Source organism: Peromyscus eremicus, chromosome 1 (genome assembly GCF_949786415.1).
Source record: "Peromyscus eremicus chromosome 1, PerEre_H2_v1, whole genome shotgun sequence".
Lineage (NCBI taxonomy): Eukaryota > Metazoa > Chordata > Mammalia > Rodentia > Cricetidae > Peromyscus > Peromyscus eremicus.
In genome coordinates, this window is record NC_081416.1 from 53,382,038 (window position 1) to 53,404,048 (window position 22,011).

Consider the following 22,011-nt stretch of genomic DNA (forward strand, 5'->3'; position numbering starts at 1 on the left):
GTCAAGGTGTCTCACAGCAATAGAAAAGTAACTACAAAACACAGCTTTTATTTTCTTTTAAGTTTCTATTTTTAATTGTGCGTGTGTGTGTGTGTGTGTGTGTGTGTGTGTGTGTGTGTGTTCGAACGTGCATGCACAGTGGGTATGGGAAGGTGACCATGGAGGCCAGAGGTGGAATCCCCTGAAGTTACAGATGGATGCAAGCTGCTCTCTTTGTGGTGCTGAACCAGGGTCCTTTAAAGGGCAGGATACCATCCTAACTACTCTCTCTCCAGCCCAATTTAACTTTTTTGTCGTCCCCCGCTCCTCCAGATCGGCTTTTTCTGTGTAGCCCTGCCTGTCCCGGATCTCGCGCTGTAGACCAGGCTGGCCTTGAACTCACAAAGACCCACCTGCCTCTGCCTCCAAGTGCCGGGATTAAAGGCGTGCACCACCTCGCCCGACTCTCCTCCGGTGATCTTAGGCGAGGCAGGGGAACTAGGTATAAGCGAACAGATGAGGGGTAGCCGGCTGGAAAGGGTGTGCATTGGCGCCCCTGGCACAGAGAGGGCACCACAGAGTCCAAGCCCCTCACCCAGGCCCTCCCCAGACCCTCCTCAGCCTCCATTGTTCCGTGAACCGCACGCTGAGCCTGCAACCAGAGTGGCAGTTCTGCTGGCAGGACCGCGGTGACCGAAGCTTGCACCTGAATTCAGAGGCGCGCGACTCCCCTGATGGCACCGTCAGCCGCGCCACCGCGGGGAAAGCACCGCCCTGTCACCGCCCCGCGGCGTTGGGGAGCATTCGGGGCCCCGAGGCCGGGATGTGGGAAAACGCCGGCCCGCTAAGACGGCCACCCAGCCGGCCGGGGCTGCACAGCCGACAGTCGCAGGCTCTCGGAGAAGAGCCCGTCAGGCTGCAGCCGAACCCGCGGCGACAGCCGGTAGATGCAGGACTCCCACGAACCACCCGCCGGGCGCCCCTCTACCGAGCAGCGGCCTAAACCAATCAGGGCCAAGTGTGGCCAATTTCCACTCCACCCCCAACACACACCCAATTGAATTTTTTTTTTTCTGAAGGCGGTTCCGTCAAGGAGTCCTTCAGCCCAATGAGAGTCGTGGAAATTTCCAGAAAGAACGGGACCAATGGGCGCGGCCAGGTCAGCCACAATTGACGGACTCGCCAACCAATCCGTGTTGTCGAGGCCCGCTCCTCCCTGACATAGGCGGGGCTTGTCGAAGACCGACCAATCCCGAGGTGCAGAGGAGGCAGGGCTGGCGAGAAGACCCGCAGAGGACCAATGAAAGAGAAGCCAAAATGATTGACTGGGCTAACAGCCAATAGCGGAGGAGCATAGAGCCCCTTGGACGCGATCAACCAATGAGCAGGCAAGGAAGGGGCGGGAACCGGGGGGTCCCGGCAGCTTCTAGTAGGTTCCAGAAGGCGGCGCGTGCGGTTGGGAACGCGGAGCGGACGAATTCGATTCAACGGGGTTCCGGGCCAGGCTATGGAGCAGGTGAAGGGGGAGGGGCGGCCGGGGCCCCGGGGCAGCGCAGGGCCCGACGACGGGGAGAAGCGAGGGGTCGGGGGCCGGGCCGCGCGGCCGAGGCGAGGGCTTGAGGGCCGCGGTCGGGCGTGTGAGGGGAGAATGGCGAGCGCCCGTCGCCCCCGCGGCCCGCCGAGCGGAGCGGGAGCGGGCCTGGCCGCGGCCGGGCCCCGAGTCTTCTGGGCGCGGGGCCGATTCAGCGCGGGAGGCCCCCGTCGGCCGCGACCAACTTGGAGGGATCCGGTGACCGATCGCCTCGGCAGCCTTCGGGGAACAGGGCAGCTGCGTGCGCCCGGGGAAGGGGCCCGCGCTACTGTGCAGGGGCGGCGGACGCGGACAGTGTCACCGAGTCTCCCTGCGGCTCGGGATGCATATGTCGCCCCTCCCCCTCTCTTTCCCTTTCTCTCTCTCTTTTTTCCCCCCTTTTTTCTTTTATTTATTTTTTTTTTTTGTGGTGACTGGGGACCTGACACTTGGAAATTCGGACTCCAGTTACACGGGATTTAGTGGTTAGAGACAGTTGTGAGCCGAGAGTGAGCAGCCAGAAGTCCCTGCCTCTCCTCGCTCGGCATCCAGGCCACAGAGTCGAACTTGCTGCCCTTACCTTGGTGACTAGCTCCGGCCACAGGGGCCCGCAGCTCTGAGAGGTCTGGAGGGGTTTTGTTACCTTGGAAGCCGTCATTGAACTGTCCTCATTCACCCAAATGCTCACAAAAAAGAGAACAGCTTACTACTTTTAGTATGATGCACAAAGTAAAACCTTTTGTTCTGGACTAGCCACTGTAAGGGACCGGAGGGCCTCCCTGCTTCGTTAGGAAGGCTGGCAGTGGAATGGTTAACCAACTTTTTGTACCCTTGAAGTAATGAAGTTGTGTCTGGGATAGATAGGCTGCAGTACAGACGGAAAAAAAAACCAACAAAAACTCGCTTTTGGAATAAGCAGCACTTTGCTCTATTAGAACAAAAAGGGGCTCTTCTCTCATTCATTCATTCATTCATCTAGTATGTGGTGCTGGCTATTGAACCCAGGGGCCTGGAACCCAGGGTGTATTCAGAGCTATACATCCGCCCCACCCACCTCAGAAATAAAATCCTGCCAGCCATTGTACAAGTGTGCAAATATACATGTAGACTGTAAGGGACTGGCTAAACTCAGGACGGCTCGAATGGTAAAAACATTGATGTGTAAGAATGAGAGCCTGAGCTGGGCAGTGGTGGCGAAAGCCTTTAATCCCAACATTCAGAAGGCAGAGGCAAGCGGATCTCTGTGAGTTCGAGGCCAGCCTGGTCTACAGATGGAGTTCCAGGACTACCAGAGCTGTTACACAGAGAAATCCTGTCTCAAAAAAAGAATGAGAACCTGAGTTCAGATTGTCAGCACCCACCCAAAGAGTTGGGGGGAAAGAGGATCTCAGGGCTCACTAGCCAGTCTATGAACTCCAGGCTCATCGAGAGACCCTGTCTCAAAGACTAAGGTGAAGAGCAGTAGAGGAAGACATCCTGACTTCAACTTCTATGCACTGGCATGCACACAAGAAATAATTTTGTTTTTGTTTTTTTAGGACAGTTTCTCTGTGTAGCTTTGGAGCCTGTCCTGGAACTTGTTCTGTAGACCAGGCTGGCCTTGAACTCACAGAGATCTGCCTTCCCCTGCCTCCCAAGTGCTGGGATTAAAGGCGTGTGCCGCCACCACCCAGAGAAATAAATTTGAATATTGAAAATAGTGCATTTGAGTCAGGCTGGCGTTAGTGCCTGTGTTTAATCCCAGCATAGAGGCAAGCGGATCTTTGTGAGTTCAAGGCCAGCATGGTCTAAAGATTGAGTTCTAGGACAGCCAGGGCTACACAGAGAAACCTTGTCTCCAAAAATCAAAAAAAAAAAAAAAAAAAAAAGAAAAAGAAAATTGTGCATTTGAAGAAGGGAGTTCTTTCAGGTAAATCCTACAGTGATGTATAATTTACTTTTTTGGGGTTTTTTTGAGACAGGGTTTCTCTGTGTATTTTTGGCTGTCCTGGAACTCACAGAGATCAGCTTGCCTCTGCCTCCTGAGTGCTTGGATCAAAGGCGTGCGCCACCACTCCTGGCATCATAGTTTACATTTGTAAGATTTATTTTTGCCAGGCATAAAGGTGCATGCTTTAATCCCTGCACTCATAAGGCAGAGGCAACTGATCTCTGTAATAGGACAGCCAGAGCTGTGTAGTGAGACTCTGTCTCAAGAAATACCAAAGCACATTATTTATTATTTATTTGTTTTTGTGTATTGGCGATTTGCCTCCATGTATGTCTGCGTGAGAGTGTCAGATCCTCTGGAACTGGAGTTACAGACAGTTGCAGGCTGCCATGTAGGTGCTGGGAATTGAATCCAGGTCCTCTGGAAGAGCAGCTAGTGCTGTTAACTGCTGAGCCATCGTTCCAGGCTCAGCACATTTTTTAATGTCAAGTATGGGGGCACAGACCTTTAATCCCAACACTTGGGAAGCAGGGGCTGGCCTTGTCTACATAGCGGAGTTACAGGACAGCCAGAGCTACAGAGAGAGACCTTGTCTACAAACAGATGTATTTTTATTTGTGTACCATGTACGTTTGTGCCCATGGTGGCCATCGATGTGGGAGCCACCTGGGAGGGCACTGAATTTAGATCTTCCGAAAGAGTGTCATATGCTCTTAACCTCTGAGCATTCTTTCTAGCCCCTTTAGTTTTGTTGTGTTTGTTTTTGGTTTTTTGTTTTATTTATTTATTTCTTCTGATTTTTTTTCGAGATAGGGTTTCTCTGTGTTGCTTTGGAGCCTGTGCTGGAACTCACTCTGTAGACCAGGCTGGCCTTGAACTCACAGGGATCTGCTTGCTTCTGCCTCCTGAGTGCTGGGATTAAAGGCATGTGCCATCACCATTCTGTTTTTTAATTTTATTTTATATGCATTGGTATTTTGCCTACGTGTATGTCTGTGTGAAGGTGTTGGGTCCCCTAGAACTGAAGTTACAGATAGTTGTAAGCTGCCATGTGGGTGCTGGGAATTGAACCTAAGTCCTCTGGAAGAACAGCCAGTGCTCTTGACCATTGAGCCATCTCTCCAGCCCCTAGTTTTTTTTTGTTTTTGTTTTTGTTTTTGTTTTTGTTTTTGTTTTTTTTTTTGTTTTTCGAGACAGGGTTTCTCTGTGTAGTTTTGCACCTTTCCTGGAACTCACTTGGTAGTCCAGGCTGGCCTCGAACTCACAGAGATCCACCTGGCTCTGCCTCCCGAGTGCTGGGATTAAAAGGCGTGCGCCACCACCGCCCGGCTTAGTTTTGTTTTTTAACAAGGTAATATGCCCCCCAGTTTATTTCCTAACAATTGACTTCCTGTCAGTGCTCATTTGAAAAGTACTTTTTTCTTCCAAATGGAGTGTTGAGCTCATGCCTATAAACCCAGCACCAGAAGGCTGAGGCAGTAAGCCAGCCTGGGCTACATAGTGAATTTTAGGCCTGTGTGAAACCCTTTCTCTTTGTAAACAAGAGCTAACAAAGTCAGCTTCCTCTTATATCAGTTGAGTGAAGTTTTCCACCTTTTTCTCCCTTGGCCTTCCTTTAAAGGGATGGAATTTTTGGCAGTTTCCTGTGTCTTTGCTTCTCTTTCCCCTTCCTAATTGCTGAGATTACCGGGCAGACTCAGCTTACCTTTGCGTTAGGATCTCTGCTCTATGGAAGTTCCTGTGGTATACCTAGGGTTCTAAAATCATCTGAAAGAAGTGAATTCTATGTCAGTCTACTGAACCATGAGTAGATGATAGTTTCATAATAGGTACTGTAATAGCTTTAGTACAGCTTTGACTCAAAATGGGTTGGCCTTGCTTGATTGAGTTAGGGTCTCATGAATCCCAGGCTAGCCTTAGACTTAATGTATGTAGCCAAGGAACGACTTACTTTCCTTTCTGTGCCTCATAAGTCCTGTAATAACATGTATGTGCATGTATGTCACCGTGTCTGGGGCTGGGATTCACCTGGGGCTTCAGTTACCAAGTGAGCTACATCCATACTCCAGTGGCATAAGTGTACATCCTACTCTGCCCATTGTGCACTCTGTGCTTGCATTTTTTTTTTTTTAAAGATTTATTTATTATGTATACCAAAGAGGGCGCCAGATCTCATTACAGATGGTTGTGAGCCACCATGTGGTTGCTGGGAATTGAACTCAGGACCTCTGGAAGAGCAGTCGGTGCTCTTAACCTCTGAGCCATCTCTCCAGCCCCCTTGTGCTTGCATTTTAAACGGAGCTGTGAAGGTACAGTTTTCTCCTAGCTAGGCTTATAGGAAGTTTTGGCATTTGTTTGTTTTTGTGGAGGTTTTTTTGTTGTTGTTTTTCCAGACAGGATTTTTCTGTGTCTTTCTGGATGTCCTGGAACTTGGCTCTATAAACCAGGCTGGCCTTGAACTCAGAGATCTGCCTGCCTCTGCCTCCCAGGTGCTGGGTAGGATTAAAGGTGCCTGGCAATGAAGTTCTTGACCTTTTGTAAGTCAGCACTGTTAAGAAAAACCCATTATACACACACAGATAATGAAGAACACTTTTAGATCTCTAATCTCAGCTAGTGGGTGTCAGGAACAAGATCTCAGGTTCAAGGCTAGCCTTCGAAATTAAACTGAGACTGTCTCAAAGTGATAGGAAGGGAAGCGAGGAAATGTGTGGCTTTGTGGTGAACTCCTCTTAAGCAAGGTCTCTTCACTTTATAAAGCTCCTTGGCAACTGAGAGAATGGGATGAGATGATACTTACCTTCATCCTCTCTTCTCCTTCCTGATAGAGTAATAGTAAAGCATTGGTGGGGACTAGCTCTACCCTTAAGGGACAGCACAGTAAACTCCCATTTGGCTTTTGCTGATAATGGGATATGAATTATGGCGGTAGAGCCATAATAAGCATAGAGGAATAGAGGCCTCTTCTCCTGAGGCTTGTAGGGCAAGTAAGTGTGTGTGTTCAGATGTGCATATGGTGGAGGTTGTAGGACAACTTTGTGGAGTTGGTTCTCTTCTCCACCCTTACTATCCAGGTATCAAACTTAGATTGTTGGGCTTGAGTGTTTATCACACTGAGCCATCTCATTGGGCCCCCATCTTGAGTTTTTTGAAACTGGAACTCGTATTCTTCCAACCTCAGCCTTCTGAGTACTGGGAGTGCAGATTTGTGCCACCATGCTGGCTGCTCAATCATGTATCTAAGCATGCGTAGCTCTTCCTGTACTCAATTTACCATTCAGCTCTTTGGAAAGCTTTGACAAGTGAATATGCTTTGCTTTTCTTTTCTTTTCTTTTCTTTTTTTTTTTTTTTTGAGACAGGGTTTCTCTGTGTAGCTTTGTGCCTTTCCTGGATCTCGCTCTGTAGACCAGGCTGGACTCGAACTCACAAAGATCCGCCTGCCTCTGCCTCCTGGGTGCTGGAATTAAAGGTGTGTGCTGCCACCGCCTGGCTGAATATGCTTTTCAAAAGAAGCTTGTGTTGCACCGGAGGGGCTGAGTTCTCTGTTGACCTGAAGTCGACTTCATGTTCCTGCTTTGTTTTCCCTGCTAGCTTCTAGAGATGTGGGAGAGTGTGGCTGGTTTAGCATTTTTCTCTCTTGATCATAGTAGCCAGCTAGTTAAATAAGTATAACCTAACACCCCAAGAGAGAATGAATGTTGTATGGAGTGAGGCTATATTGATGCCTTCCTTTCCTCCTCAGGTGAATGAACTAAAGGAGAAGGGCAATAAGGCCCTGAGTGCTGGGAACATCGATGATGCCTTACAGTGCTACTCTGAGGCAATTAAACTAGATCCCCAGAACCATGTGCTCTATAGCAATCGCTCTGCGGCCTACGCCAAGAAAGGAGACTACCAGAAGGCCTATGAGGATGGCTGTAAGACGGTTGACCTGAAGCCCGACTGGGGCAAGGTAAGCTGGAGAGTTGGGCTCTGCAGTTTTCCTAAGGACTTTGGGTCTGGTCTGTGGTCCCTTTTTAGCAGGTCCTCCTGACCTGTCTGCCCACCCTGTCAGAAGGCACCCCTTGAAGGTTAACACTTAATTCACCAAGTCTTTACCATCGATAGTAAAACAGGTTTTATTAGTTGTACTGCTAAGAAATAAAAGAGTGCTAAAGAAACTGACAGCACCTTTGTCTGCATCCTTTTAGTATCATCATTGGTGTTGAATCCTTTCCCTATTTTCTGGTTGGCCTTTATGCAAGTATCATTTGGGTCTAAAAAGTACATGCCTTTAGTCCCAACACTTGGGAATTAGAGACAGGCGGAGTTTGAAGCCACCTGGAACTACATAATGAGACCCTGTCTCAGGAAGGGTGGGGGGTGGTGAGATGACTCAGTTGTTAAGAGTACCGGCAGCTCTTCCAGAGGACCTGGGTTTAATTTTCAGTGCCCACCTGGTGGCTCAGAACTGTAATTCCAGTCCCAGGGAATCCAGTGCCCTCTTCTGGCCTCTGTAGACACAAGGCACACACAGATCCACATATGCAGGGAGAACACCCGTACATATGGGTTAAATAAATAAAACAAACCCTAGTAGGTTTTTTATCTGAATTTACCTGTGTATGACCTCTATTTTCTATAATGTTGGATGTATTAAGGGTTATTCAAGAAAAGCAGCAGCTCTTGAATTCCTAAACCGGTTTGAAGAAGCCAAACGAACCTATGAAGAGGGTTTAAAACATGAAGCAAATAACCTCCAGCTTAAGGAGGGCTTGCAGAACATGGAGGCCAGGTTGGCAGGTAGGTGGTCTTTTACGTAATGGGATTAATTTTGAAAAGAATCCTGCCCTCCCCCAAAGTGAAGGTGATGGTGGTGGGTAATGTCATGGTAACTCAAGTAAACATTTCATACTGATGTACTTTCCCTCATTTGGACAGAGAGGAAATTCATGAATCCTTTCAACTTGCCTAATCTGTACCAGAAGTTGGAGAATGATCCTAGGACAAGGACACTGCTCAGTGACCCTACCTACCGGGAACTCATAGAACAGCTACGGAACAAGCCTTCAGACCTGGGCACGTAAGTGGAGGCAACAGGAACTCTGGCAGAAGCTCTCTGGTCGGAACCACAGGTTTTTCTGCCTTTGCTTTTTTGCCACTGAGGAGGGCAAGTTTTGTAATTTGCATAGAAAGGGTCCAATAGCTTATAATAGCACTCTGGACTGTTTCTTACAGACCTGCCTCTTCTAGAATTCTAGCTTTGCTTATTTTTGTAGTCCTCAGGACTACAAAAATAAGCAAGTGTTTTGTCTCTGCGCTACATGCCCTGGCTCTAGCCGTGTATCAGTGGGTGAAGACCATCTATGCAGTAATCTGTTAGCAGTGAATAGGTTAAGAGCAATTATAGGGGCTGGAGAGATGGCTCAGAGGTTAAGAGCACTGACTGCTCTTCCAGAGGTCCTGAGTTCAATTCCCAGCAACCACATGGTGGCTCACAACCATCTGTAATGAGATTTGGTGCCCTCTTCTGGCCTACAGGGATACATGCTGTATACATAATAAATAAATAAATCTTTTTAAAAAAAAAAAAAAAAGAGCAATTATAGAACCCAGGCTTGGTAATGCCCACCTATAATTCCAGCTACTTGGGTGATTTTCTTGCTTTTTGTTGTTTTGTTTTTTGAGACAGGGTTTCGCTACATTGCCCTGGCTATTCTGGAACTCACTGACTGAGTTCCTCGAACTCAGAGATCCACCAACCTCTGCCTCTTCAGTGCCAGATTAAAGAGATACACCACCATACCTGACTTGTCGACCAGGCTGGCCTTGAACTCAAAGAGATCTGCCTTTCTCCGCCTCCTGAGTGCTGGGATTAAAGACGTGCGCCACCACTGCCCGGGCTTGTCTTGCTTTTTATTTTTTCTCCTTCAGCTGGAGTTACAGACATATGTGAGCCACCTGATATGGGTGCTGGGATCTGAATTCTGGCCCCTATAGAGGCACTCTCGGTCACTCTTCATCTTTGAGACATCTCTCCAAGCCTTGTTTCTCTTGAAAAATTTCATTTTTATTCTTTTAAATTACTCGTGTTTGTGTCTATATATGGGAATGTGCGTGTGAGTGCAGGTGCCTGAGGAGGCCAGAGATGTTGGGGTCTCCTAGAGCCAGAATTTCAGAAGGTTGTGAGCTGCCCGGTATGAGTGCTGGGAATGGAACTTGAGTCTCTGAAGAGCAGTGTGCTTTCTTAACTGTGGAGACATTTCTCCAGCTCGTTGGTTTTTTTTTGTTTTTGTTTTTGTTTTTTTATCAATTCAGGAAAATACAAGATCCACGGATCATGACTACTCTCAGTGTCCTCCTTGGGGTTGATCTGGGCAGTATGGATGAAGAGGAAGAGGCAGCAACACCCCCACCCCCACCTCCTCCCAAAAAGGAGGCCAAGCCAGAACCAATGGAAGAAGATCTTCCAGAGAATAAGAAACAGGTCTTATTTTTTTCTCCTCTAAACTATCATACATTTACATACAGCCAAAACAGTTAGAAATAAGAGTACTAAATGGGTATGGCTACAGACTGTAGCTGAGAAATGGCTTGGGGCTGGGGATGTGGCCCAGTTTTTGGACTACCTGCCTAGTATGCATGAAGCTCTGGATTTGACACTGTCAGAAACAGTTATTCTGCATCCCAGGCTGGCTTTAAACTCAGGATGATTGTCCTCCCAATTGCTGGAATTAGTAAGTTTTTATGTTTTATTTGGTTGGTTTGTGTTGAACAGGGTTTTACTATATAGACTAGACTGGCCTTGAATTTAGAGATCCACCTGCCTCTGCCTCACAGATAACTGGGATTAAAGGAGTGTGCTTTATTTTTATTTTATGTGTATGACTGTTTTGCCTGCATGTATATGTCTCGGCACCGCATTCATGCCTAGTGTCCATGGAGGCAGAAGAGGGTGTCAGATCCCTGGAACTAGATTTTATATATAAATCTGTGTGGGTCCTTTGCAAGTGCTTAACTGCTGAACCATGCCTCCAGGCCTACCACCCTCATAGCTTAATTCTTTTTATTATTTCGTGTGCATTGGTGTTTTGCCTGCATGTATGTCAGTATGAGGGTATTGCATCCCCTAGAACTAGAGTAATAGACAGCTCTAATGTGCCATGTGGGTGCTGAGAGAATTGAACCTGGGCCCTCTGGAAGAGCAACCAGTGCTCTTTTTTTTTTTTTTTTTTTTTTTTTTTTTTGGTTTTTTCGAGACAGGGTTTCTCTGTGTAGCTTTGCGCCTTTCCTGGAACTCACTTGGTAGCCCAGGCTGGCCTCGAACTCACAGAGATCCGCCTGGCTCTGCCTCCCGAGTGCTGGGATTAAAGGCGTGCGCCACCACCGCCCGGCTTGCAGCCAGTGCTCTTAACCGCTGAGCTCTCTCTTCAGCCTCCTAGCTTAATTCTTTACATGGGTTCTGAGAAGTTAAATTCAGATCCTTGTGTCTGTAAGGCAAGCACTTGACAACGGACTTACTCGCTCTCTGCAGCCCCATAGTTTTGAGTACTTAGTATGTTCTGAGTTACTTGAGTGGCTGAGATAGGAGGATCACCTGACCTGCTGGGGTTTTGAGACCCATCTGGGTAACATAGTGAAATTGTGCCTGAAAGAAAAAAAAAATTAGTTAATACATCAGAGGGCCAGTGGAGATGGCTTAGTCAGTAGGTAAAGGCATTTGTTGCCAAACTTAACCTGATTTCCCTCCCTGAAACCCACATGGCAGAAGAGAACTATTTTGCAAGGTGTCCTGTTGGGCAGTGGTTGTGGTGCATGCCTTTAATCCCAGCACTCGGGAGGCAGAGCCAGGCGGATCTCTGTGAGATCGAGGCCAGCCTGGTCTACAGCACGGGATCCAGGACAGGCACCAAAACTACACAGAGAAACCCTGTTTCGAAAAACCAAAAAAAAAAAAAAAAAAGACATCCTTTGACCTCCATACATATACCATGGCACATGGGCTTGCATACATAAATAGATAAATTAATAGGGGCCTGGAGAGATGGCTCCATGATTAAGAACAGTTGTTCTTGCAGAGGACACGGGTTTGATTCCCAGCATCCACTTGGTGACAAACTCCAGGTCTGGGGATCTGATGCCGTCTTCTGTCCTCTTTGGGCACCAGGCATGCATATGGTGTACAGAGGTACATGCATGCAAAACTCTATATTTATTTATTTTATTTATTTATTTTTGCGACAGGGTTTCTCTTTATAGACCTGGCTGACCTTGAACTTAGAGATACACCTGGGAATGTTTGGACTAAAGTTGTGTGCCATCACAGGGCCTCTTTTTAATTTTATTTGTATGAGTATTTTGCCTGCATGTGTGTATCTGCACCACGTGCGTGCCTGGTACCTATTGGAGGTCAGAAGAAGGTGTCAGATCCTCTGGAACTAGAGTTAACAGACGAACAGTTGTGGACCACTATGAGGGTGTTGAGGAACTGAAATCACTCGGGTCTTCTACAAAAGCAACAAATGCTCTTCATTGCTCAGCCAACTCTCCAGCCCCTAGAAAAATACTTTTATAAATTGATATATAGCCAGGCAGTGGTGGCACAGGCCTTTAATCCCAGCACTCGGGAGGCAGAGCCAGGCGGATCTCTGTGAGTTCGAGGCCAAACTGGGCTACCAAGTGAGTTCCAGGAAAGGCGCAAAGCTACACAGAGAAACCCTGTCTTGAAAAACAAAAAACAAAACAACAACAAAAAAAAAAACCCAAATAAATTGATATATAAAATAGATAAGAAAGAATGCCTGTGGTTTAGGAGGATCATGAGTTAGAAGCCAGACTGTCAGGCAGATCTCTTGAGTTCAAGGACAGCCAGGGCTATACAGAGAAAACCCTGCTTTGAAAACTAAAAAAGAAAAAAGCCAGTTTGTGTTACATGGAGACCCTGGGTTTTTTGTTTGTTTGTAAGTATATGTATGAAAACGATACTCTTTATAAGCCATTTCCTAGTAATGCTGAATTTCCAAGTGCTTCAGCAGTGAAAATGAACCCTCATCACATGCTGCAGGCATAAGCTCTGAGTAGAGCAGACAGAATTGTGAGGGGTGCTGGTTCCTGCTGGGGTCCAGGTATGGTGTCTGCATCTGTTCTGAGGCTTTGGCCTCCTGATTGGATGTGGTGGGTGTCCACTTAGCAACACTCTTCTAGAGCAGGAGTGTGCCTAAAGAATTGTGTTTCCCGGCCGGGCGGTGGTGGCGCACGCCTTTAATCCCAGCACTCGGGAGGCAGAGCCAGGAGGATCTCTGTGAGTTCGAGGCCAGCCTGGGCTACCAAGTGAGTCCCAGGAAAGGCGCAAAGCTACACAGAGAAACCCTGTCTCGAAAAACCAAAAAAAAAAAAAAAAAAAAAAAAAAAAAGAATTGTGTTTCCCTTCTCGTAGTCAGGAACAGCAGATTGTTGCCAAATTTAGTACCCTTAAATGGGTGAGTGTTGGTTGCTCAGGGTGTCTCAGCTGGAAAAAGGCCCTCTGTGTGGGTGGAGAGAGTGATACTGCAGACTCTCTGTTCTGTGGCCCTTTCGGGTCCACTTAACCATGCCTGCTCTTCCCGAACAGCTAAGATCTCAAGATAGCCACAACAGCCAGCTTGTGGCTAAAAATCTGCCACCAGCTTATACCAGCATCTTCAGTTGCTTTGAGTTAGAGATTTCCTCTCCCTCAGAGAAGCCTGTTGCTGCCTGGTGAAGATCCAGGATGGGAAAAGGCAGTTTCAGGGTCAGAAAGTGAAGTTCAAGTTCACTTTAACCCTTACCGCTTGACTCTAGCTGGTGTGTGAAGAGGCCTTTTCAAGGGACAACTTACTTCCTGGTCATGTTGGTGGCACATGCTAATTGATACCGGTGACAGAGCGTGGACTCTGCTGCTATTGCTGTCATCTGGTATAGATGCTACTAAGCACTCTTTTCCAATCCCATTTAGGCACTGAAAGAAAAAGAGATGGGAAATGATGCCTACAAGAAGAAAGATTTTGACGTGGCCTTGAAGCATTATGACAGGGCCAAGGAACTGGACCCTACCAATATGACTTACATAACTAATCAAGCAGGTGAGGCCCAGAAACCAGTGACAAGAATCCGGTAGGCACTCCTGAGGGAAGAAACAAGGACTGACTGTTTTTCACCCTTCTGCCTGGCAGCTGTACACTTCGAGAAAGGCGACTACAACAAATGCCGGGAGCTGTGTGAGCAGGCTATTGAAGTGGGCCGTGAGAACCGAGAGGACTACCGACAGATTGCCAAGTATGCCCCTGAACCCACCCTGCTGGGGGAGGGGGGGTGCTGAGGCCCTGTTGAGAGGGTCGGGCTTCCAGGCTGCAGTGCCAGCTTTGCTGGTGTATTTTCTTTGAGGTCTGACCTTACATCTAATTGCCTGCCCTCAGCATGCTTTTCCCCTCTTGTCTTCATCAGAGCTTATGCCCGAATCGGCAATTCCTACTTCAAAGAAGAAAAGTACAAGGATGCTATCCATTTCTACAATAAGTCTCTGGCAGAGCACCGAACCCCAGACGTGCTCAAAAAGTGCCAGCAGGTGGGTCTGAAGAGAATAGGGCTATCATGTCTTTTTTCGAGACAGGTTTCTTTGTGTATGTAGACTTGAGCCTTGACTGTCCTGGAACTAGCTCTGTAGACCAGGCTGTCCTTGAAGTAACAGAACTAACAGATTCACCTATCTCTACTTGGTAATGTTATGAAGGAAATGCTCTGGGCCTGTTGGCAAGGTTCTAATATTACTGTTACAACTGTGTTTTTCCGTATCATTTTGGAGGGATTGTTAAGACAGGGTCTCTATTATGTAGTCCTGGAACTCTGTGTAGACTAGGCTGGCCTTGAACAACAGAAATTCACCTGCCTCTCCCCCCTGATTACTGGGATTGTAGGCTTGCACTACCGTGCCCAGTCTCATTTTTACTATTTTGATAGCCAGAGTGGTATGATACCATTTGTAATAAATAATGTAGGAGAGTGCCTTAAACTCTTCTCTTGCTATGAAGAGACAGTGACCAAAGCAACTTTTATAAGAGAAAGCATTTAATTGGAAGGCTTGCTAACAGTTTCAGAGGTTTAGTCCATTATCATGGGGGAACATGGTGACATGTAGGCAGATGCTGGAGCAATAGCTGAGAACAATATTCTCATCTGTAGGTAAAGAGACAAAGAGACTGGGCCTGGCATGGGCTTTTGAGACCTCAAAGCCGATACACTTCCTTCAGCAAGGCCACACCTCCCAATCCTGCTAATTTGAAACCATTCCGCCACCACCCCCATAACTAAGCATTCAAATGTGTGAGCTTATGGGAGTCTTTTTTTTCTTTTTTTTTTTTGGAGACAGGGTTTCTCTGTGTAGCTTTGGAGCCTGTCCTAGAACTCACTCTGTAGACCAGGCTGGCCTCTAACTCAAAGAGATCCACCTGCCTCTGCCTCCCAAGTGCTAGGACTAAAGGCATGTGCCACCACCTGGCTTGGGAGTCATTCTTACTCAATTCACCAAAGGCAGTAATTTCACAAAATGATTTGTCAAATCTAGCATGGTGGCACATAACTGTATTATGAGCTAAAGATAGCAGTTCAAGACCAGCCTGGGTAGCATAGTGAAGGTTCCCAACTCGTCCTTCACTAACTACCCCCCTCCCAAAAAAAGTCATAAAATTAATTGTGCTATGTTTTACTTTACTTTCATAGAATTGTTCTCTCTCTCTCTCTCTCTCTCTCTCTCTCTCTCTCTCTCTCTCTCTTTTTTTTTCCCCTTCAGTGGTTGTTTTTAACATCTTACACATGTATTTGTTTGGGGGTACGTACATGCCACAGTGTAGGTATGGAGGTCAGAGGACAACTTGGGGTAGTCAATTCTCTTCTTCCACCAGCTTGGCAGCCCCATCATGTAGGGATGGTTTTGTTTTTTTTTTAAGACAAGGTTGCAAAGCCTAAGCTGGCCTCCCATGACCTTGAACTCCTTATAATTCTGCTTCTACCACATGACAGCTGAGATCACAGGTATGGGCTGCCACAACAGAGTTGTGTGGTACTGGTGTTTGGATGTAGGGCCTCAGTGTATGTTAAGCAAGCACTCTACCAACTAAACTACATTCCTGCTGGGTGGTGTTGGCGCACGCCTTTAATCCCAGCACCAGGGAGGCAGAGGCAGATGGATCTCTGTGAGTTCGAGGCCAGCCTGGTCTACAGAGTGAGTTCCAGGACAGGCACCAAAACTACACAGAGAAGCCCTGTCTTGAAAAAAAAAATGGAAAAAACAAAAACTACATCCCTAACCTAAACAGGGCATAGTTTTGAATCAAATATATGCAAGTTCTACTGTTTTACCAGTGTACCTTGATAAATAGAAATATTAAAACAAGGTTGGTTATTTAGCTCAAGGCCCTGGGTTTGATTCTCAGCTCCAAAAAAAAAAACAAAACAAAAAAGAAAAATAAATATTAAAATAGGGAGAGTATTTTTGTGGTGCTTATGTGCTCCACCAAGCAATATCCCCAGCTTGGGAATGAGATGAAAATCTTGCTGTAGAACTCTGAAAATCAAAATCCAAATTAGGGATCACCCAAAGGGCTCAGCATGTTAAGGCACTTGACCACCAAGCCTGGCGCCCTTATTTCAGTCCATAGAACTCACATGTTCCAGGGAACTTGAAGTCCTCTGATCTTCATGTGGCGCTGTAGTGTGCAGACTCGTGCACACATACATACACATAAATGTTAAAAAAAAAAAAAAAAAGAAAAGAAAAAATTTAAATTCTAATTTGTCAGTGTTCCGGATGTTTGTGAGTTTGAATTACTATGCCAGTGATTGTCTTTTTTTAGGCAGAGAAAATCTTGAAGGAGCAGGAGCGGCTGGCCTACATCAACCCTGACTTGGCTTTGGAGGAGAAGAACAAGGGCAATGAATGCTTCCAGAAAGGTAGCAGCCCCGTCCTGGACTGCCGTGTGACTTCCTGTGCCTGCTTGCAGGACACACTTCAGGAGAGGGGAGGGCGACTTTTGGCTATCATAAAGTTCTCTTTCTGCTGAGTGTTGTGACTTTGTTTGGGGAGTTTTTGAGACAGGGTTTCACTGTGTAGCTCTGACTGTCCTGAAGCTCTCTCTGTAGACGAGACTGACCTCAAAACTCAGATTCACCTGCCTCTACCTCCCAAGTGCTGTGTGTGCACCACTACCACCCAGCCAATTTTTGGGGTTGGGGGGTGGCTCGTGTTTTTAATCCCAATACTCAGGCAAAGGCAGGAATTCCTGAGTTCTCCATGCTTTTCTACAAAAAGGGTTCAGGCAAGCTGTTGGCATTTAGTAGGACTCTGTCTCAAAAAAAAAATCCAGGGGCTGGAGAGGTGGCTCTAAGGTTAAGAGCACTGACTGCGCTTCCAAAGGACCCGGGTTCAATTCCCAGCACCCACATGGCAGCTTACAACTGTCTGTAACTCCAGTTCCAGGGGACCGGACACCCTTACACAGACATACATGCAGGCAAAACATTAATGTTCATAAAAATTGAAAAAAAAATTTTAATTTCTTTTTCATGCATGGAGGGAAGCAGTAATTGGGGTTGAATCTAGTGTATTGACCATGTTAGGTAAGCTGTCCACCACTGACCTATATTCTCAGTCCCTAAAAACCTTAGTGTGAGGGTGTACACATCCCAGCAACTGGGAGACTGAGACAGGCAGATAACTTGGGGTCCCAAAACAGCTTAGGTTACAGAGTGAGATCCTGTGTCAAAATAACAGAAACAGATCATCCTTAGTTAGCTGGACATGATGATGCAAACTTAAAATCCTATCACTCAGGAGGCTTGAGATAGGGCTGCAGCCTGAGCTACATAATGAGTTCCAAGCCAGCTGAGCTGATAGAAAATGTCTTTATAACTGTCTAGGGGACTACCCCCAGGCCATGAAGCACTATACAGAAGCCATTAAACGGAACCCAAGAGATGCCAAACTGTACAGTAACCGAGCTGCCTGCTACACCAAGCTCCTGGAATTTCAGCTGGCGCTCAAGGTGAGGCCTGGGGAGTTCTGCTGGGGGGGGGCGGTTACTTGCAGTGAGACCTGGAGTTACTGTAAGGCTTTGCAGGGGGCCAGACCTCTCCTTTCTGTCCTCTCCTTAGCAGGTTAACGTTCTTATTAAGATTCTAGGTTGACAGTAGGTGGTGCTTATGGAAAATTGGAGGCCTGTGTCTTCCTGACTCCAGCCCTTAAAAATCAGTGGTTGAGCTGTGTGGTGGTGGCACATGCTTTTAATTCCAGCATTTGGGAGGCAGAGGTAGGCGGATCTCTTGAGTTCAAGGCCAGTCTGGTCTACAGAGCGAGTTCCAGGACAGCCGGGCTATATAGAGGAACCCTGTCTCTCCCAAAAAAAAAAAAAAAAAAAAAAAATCAGTGGTTGAGCTACATAAGCTTCTGTGGCTCCTCTGCCTTCCCTGAATCCCCTGGTGCTTTTTCCTCCCCAGTCTTCCTTAATGTTTCTTTCTTCCTTTCCTGTCCTCCTCCGCTTTTTTCTTTTTCCTTTAATGTGTGTGAGTGTTCTGCCTCACAAAGGTGTATGTGTGCCAGACATGTGCCTGGCATCCTCAGAGGTCAGAAGAGGGTGTTGGATCCCCCTAATAGGAAGTATGACAGCTCCAAGTTACCAGGTGGGTGCTGGAAACTAACTCAGGTCCTTGAAGAGCAGCAACTACTTTTCCATCTCTCCAGCCCCCTTTTTTATTTTTTATTTATTTATTTATTTGTTTTTCGAGACAGGGTTTCTCTGCATAATAGTCCTGGCTGCCCTGGAACTCACTTTGTAAACCAGGCTGGCCTAAACTCAATGAGATCTGCCTTCCAAGTACTGGGATTAAAGGCATGTGCCGCCACCACCCTGCTGTTTTTCTTAATATTCTCTTTTTTTAGTTCATGCTGACTTTAAAATCACATTCTTGTCCTCAGCCTCTTGAGTGCTAAGTTTATACCAGTAGCTACCATACCTTGTAGCAAGCTTTGTTGTCAGCCATCAGCTCACAAATAATAATACAGAGACTTCTTGTTGATTATGAAAGCTCAGCTGTAGTTTAGGCTTGTCCCACTAGCTCTAATAGCTTAAAATAACCCATTTATATTAATCCACGTTTTGCCTCATGGCTTTTTACCTTTCTTTCCTTCTGTATGTCCAACTCCCTCCATGTCTTGTTGGCATCTGATGCACGCCTAGATTCCTCTCCTCCTTCCTTTCTCTCTGCCCGGAAGTCCTGCCTATACCCCCTGCCTAGCTGTTGGCTGTTGAGCTCTGTATGACACCAATCCCAGCGATACATCTTCACACGGTGTACACACATCCCACAAGAGCTGGCCTGTCTGTGAGTGCTTGTGCTTGAAGGCCAGTGACAACCTCAGAAGCTTTTCCTCAGGAGCTGTAGGCAGGGTGTGTCGCTGAGATTGGCTGCTGCCATTGAGCTCCAGCAGTCTGCTTGTCTGCTCCCAGCACTGAGATTCCAAGTGTCCATTGCTAGGGAGAGTGAATGCAGTTCTTCATCCTTGCCATGCCTGACTCGCCAGCTCATCAGCTCCGGAGCTGTTTTTGTTTTGTGAAAGGGTCTCACTAGAATAAGCCCAGGCTGACTTGTAATTTGAAGTCCTCCTGCCTTGTCTCTCAGCTTAGAGTTTTGTTTTTGATACCACTATCTTTGGGGAATCGCCTGAAAGTGATGTCACTCTAGTTAGGGTTAAAAGGGAGCTGTCAACCTGAGTGGCTTGTGAGACAGTGGCAGCCCAGGAGGTTTTGAGATAGTCTCATGAACTCCGGCTGGTCTGGAACTCACCAAGATGATTTATTTCAGTTTCTGCTTGTCCAAAGTATGTAAGGCTTTTGAACATAAGTCTGAAGGCAGCGAGTGTCATTTGTGTGTTTGCTCTCAAACAGAAGTGTCCTACCCACTGGTATTGCCATAGCACAGCCTTGAGTCCAGTGCTCAGCATTGGGATGGTGACCTGGAGCTTGCTTTCCTAGTCCTCTCACCTAGCTTTCTCCTTTCTTGTTTAACTTGCTCTCTAGGAACCCAGGGGTCTGGATTTGGCAAGAGCAGCAGAGTCAAAGCCAAGACCTCTGACTCCTTAGGGCACAGTAGCTGGCTACTGAGCACCCTGGAGGGAAAAGAGCCTAATTACTTTTCTTCCTTCCTAGGACTGTGAGGAGTGCATCCAGCTGGAGCCAACCTTCAGTAAGCCTTTCATTTTTCTCCTGTGCCCTGATGGCCCCCAGAGATTGTTAAGGTTAAGGCTTTTGGGTGTGTAGCAGAAGCGGGGGAGCCCACAGCCTGGAGCTATTAAATTAGTACCTCTCTCCTGTTTGTAGTCAAGGGTTACACACGGAAAGCAGCTGCCCTGGAAGCCATGAAGGACTATACAAAAGCCATGGATGTGTACCAGAAGGCACTAGACCTGGACTCGAGCTGTAAGGTAGGCTGCTGCTGCTGGCCTGCAAGGCTCATCCCACCTGTTTCTCCGCTGGGTGTTTTCTGTAGTCCTTCATGTACTCCCTCCCACATGCTTCGGTGTCTTTGTCTCTCTTCCTTTCCCTTTGTCAGTGAGCTGTTACTTTGGACCTGCTGAAGCAGTGGGCCAGGTAGTGTTATTGACTCCTGCCTCTCTGTGTTTTCTGGAATGTAGGAGGCGGCAGATGGTTACCAGCGCTGTATGATGGCACAGTACAACAGACATGACAGCCCTGAGGATGTGAAGCGGCGGGCCATGGCTGACCCTGAGGTGCAGCAGATTATGAGTGACCCAGCCATGAGGCTCATCCTGGAGCAGATGCAGAAGGACCCCCAGGCTCTGAGCGAGTAAGTCCAGTGGGAGTGCTGGGGAAGTGAGAGGGATGTGTCCAGATAGAATTTTGTCTATCTTATCTTTAAAGATGTATTATTTAGGTTATGTGTATAAGCATTTTGCCTTTATGTATGTGTGTATGTATACCACATGTATGCCTGGTGCTTGAAAAGGTCAGAAGAGGGTGTCAGAACTTAGAACTAGATTATAGAGGGTTGTGAGCTACTGTGTGGGTGCTGGGAGCCAAACCAAAGTCTACAAGAGCAGTAAGTGTCCTGGCATTGGGTCATTAATTTGAGCTTGCTCTGAGAGCCAGGGATCTTGGGTGAAGGGAAATAGCAGCTAAGAAAGAACAAGCTTCAGATAACTCTGTCTTTTCTCCGTAGACACTTAAAGAACCCTGTAATAGCACAGAAGATCCAGAAGCTGATGGATGTGGGTCTGATCGCAATTCGGTGATAACTTGCTTTTCCCCTCTTCCCTTCGCCAATGTGGAAAGGCGAGCTGGGACGGTGGCGAGCAGCACTGGGCAGAGGGAGGGGAAAGAAAGGCTTATCTTTATATTTATACATGCCTGCAAGGAAGACAGACTCATCCAGCGCCACCTCGGGCCCTCTCAGCACACGCATGGTCTCTTCACTGCTGCCCTTGAATGTCCTTCCCTGCCCTCCCCAAACCCCCCGTCACTGTCTCGGCTGCTCCCTTATAGTTGGTTATTTTTTATTTGGGGCAGTGGGTGCATACGGGGAGGGGAGGATATTCTTCCCAACCTGGGGTCCCAGCTGTCTTCACTTGTTGTTACCCCATGTCCTTCAATAAAACAAGCCAGTCAGGCGTGGTTATATGTTGCTGTGGTCTCCAGTGACTTTCTTCCCTAAAGTTGCTCTGGGATGGAACCCTGGCTTTCCTCTTCCTGGTGGCTGAAAAATGAGTTGTGTTTTGTTGGGATGGCCACTAGGTGGAAGTGTTGCTCAACAGCTGAAGACCTGCAAGTTGATCAGCTTTGAGTGGGTGCTCATGCTGTTCTTTGCAGTACAGTCTCAGTAAACCAAGTAGATGCAGAGAATGCTGGACCCGACCCAGAGCCACAGAGGATCAGGAAGCACACCTGAGAACAGAGCTGCCAACAGCTCCTGCTGCCTAGCCGTACAGAGCCCGGTTGTAAGCCCGACTCCAGCCTCTTCCTCCCACACTGTGGCCAACACTGAACTTCCTCATTTGCTACCAGAGGCTGCTTTCTGGGCTCACGAGATGCTGAGGGCAGCATCAGGCTGTACTTCCTCTCCTGTGTTTGCATAAACTGGCTTCCTGTCCCACCCCCAGTCCCTGAGACTCCCCAGGGCAATCCTACCTCCGCAAGGGTCTGCTGCCACCAAGGTCATTAACCCTGGACAGGCTGGGTTCCTGCTCAGCTAGCACTGAGGGCCTTGCACTTGGAGCATTTTGCATCCCAGTGCCAGAGGAGAGCATGAGACTGAGGTCACCAGAGGGACAGTTAGATAAGGGGTCCTGAAGGGGATCACATGGAGGTTTCCTGAGGTATAGGCTTTGACTGGGGTGGAAACCCTGACTTGTCGCTGTCCCCTTGGGCAGGTTGAAGGCTGGTTGGCTTGGAACAAATCCTATTTTGGGCTAGGAAAGATTGAAAAGGCTTCTCCGCTGGCCATAGGCAGTCCTACTCAGTAGGTTGGAGC

General features: G+C 47.5%; 1 protein-coding gene across 1 annotated transcript; it reads left to right on the plus strand.

Annotated features, from left to right (window-relative positions):
• The first annotated feature begins 1,367 nt into the window (after window positions 1-1,367).
• Window positions 1,368-21,165, plus strand: Stip1 (stress induced phosphoprotein 1). Its single transcript, XM_059261857.1, has 14 exons — window positions 1,368-1,495; window positions 7,223-7,432; window positions 8,121-8,262; window positions 8,401-8,542; window positions 9,778-9,946; window positions 13,433-13,559; window positions 13,650-13,752; window positions 13,921-14,041; window positions 16,326-16,422; window positions 17,389-17,513; window positions 19,674-19,710; window positions 19,845-19,948; window positions 20,159-20,331; window positions 20,704-21,165. Exons 1-14 carry the CDS (start codon window positions 1,487-1,489, stop codon window positions 20,774-20,776), a joined length of 1,632 nt encoding a protein of 543 aa, XP_059117840.1. The 5' UTR covers window positions 1,368-1,486; the 3' UTR covers window positions 20,777-21,165.
• The last annotated feature ends 846 nt before the right edge of the window (window positions 21,166-22,011 follow it).

What these genes read in the sequence shown, in the direction of transcription:
- Stip1 (XM_059261857.1), top strand. An exon ending in TTCCAGAGAATAAGAAACAG is followed by an intron (nt 9,947 to 13,432) that starts GTCTTATTTTTT and finishes AATCCCATTTAG; the next exon opens with GCACTGAAAGAAAAAGAGAT. An exon ending in TGCTCAAAAAGTGCCAGCAG is followed by an intron (nt 14,042 to 16,325) that starts GTGGGTCTGAAG and finishes GTCTTTTTTTAG; the next exon opens with GCAGAGAAAATCTTGAAGGA.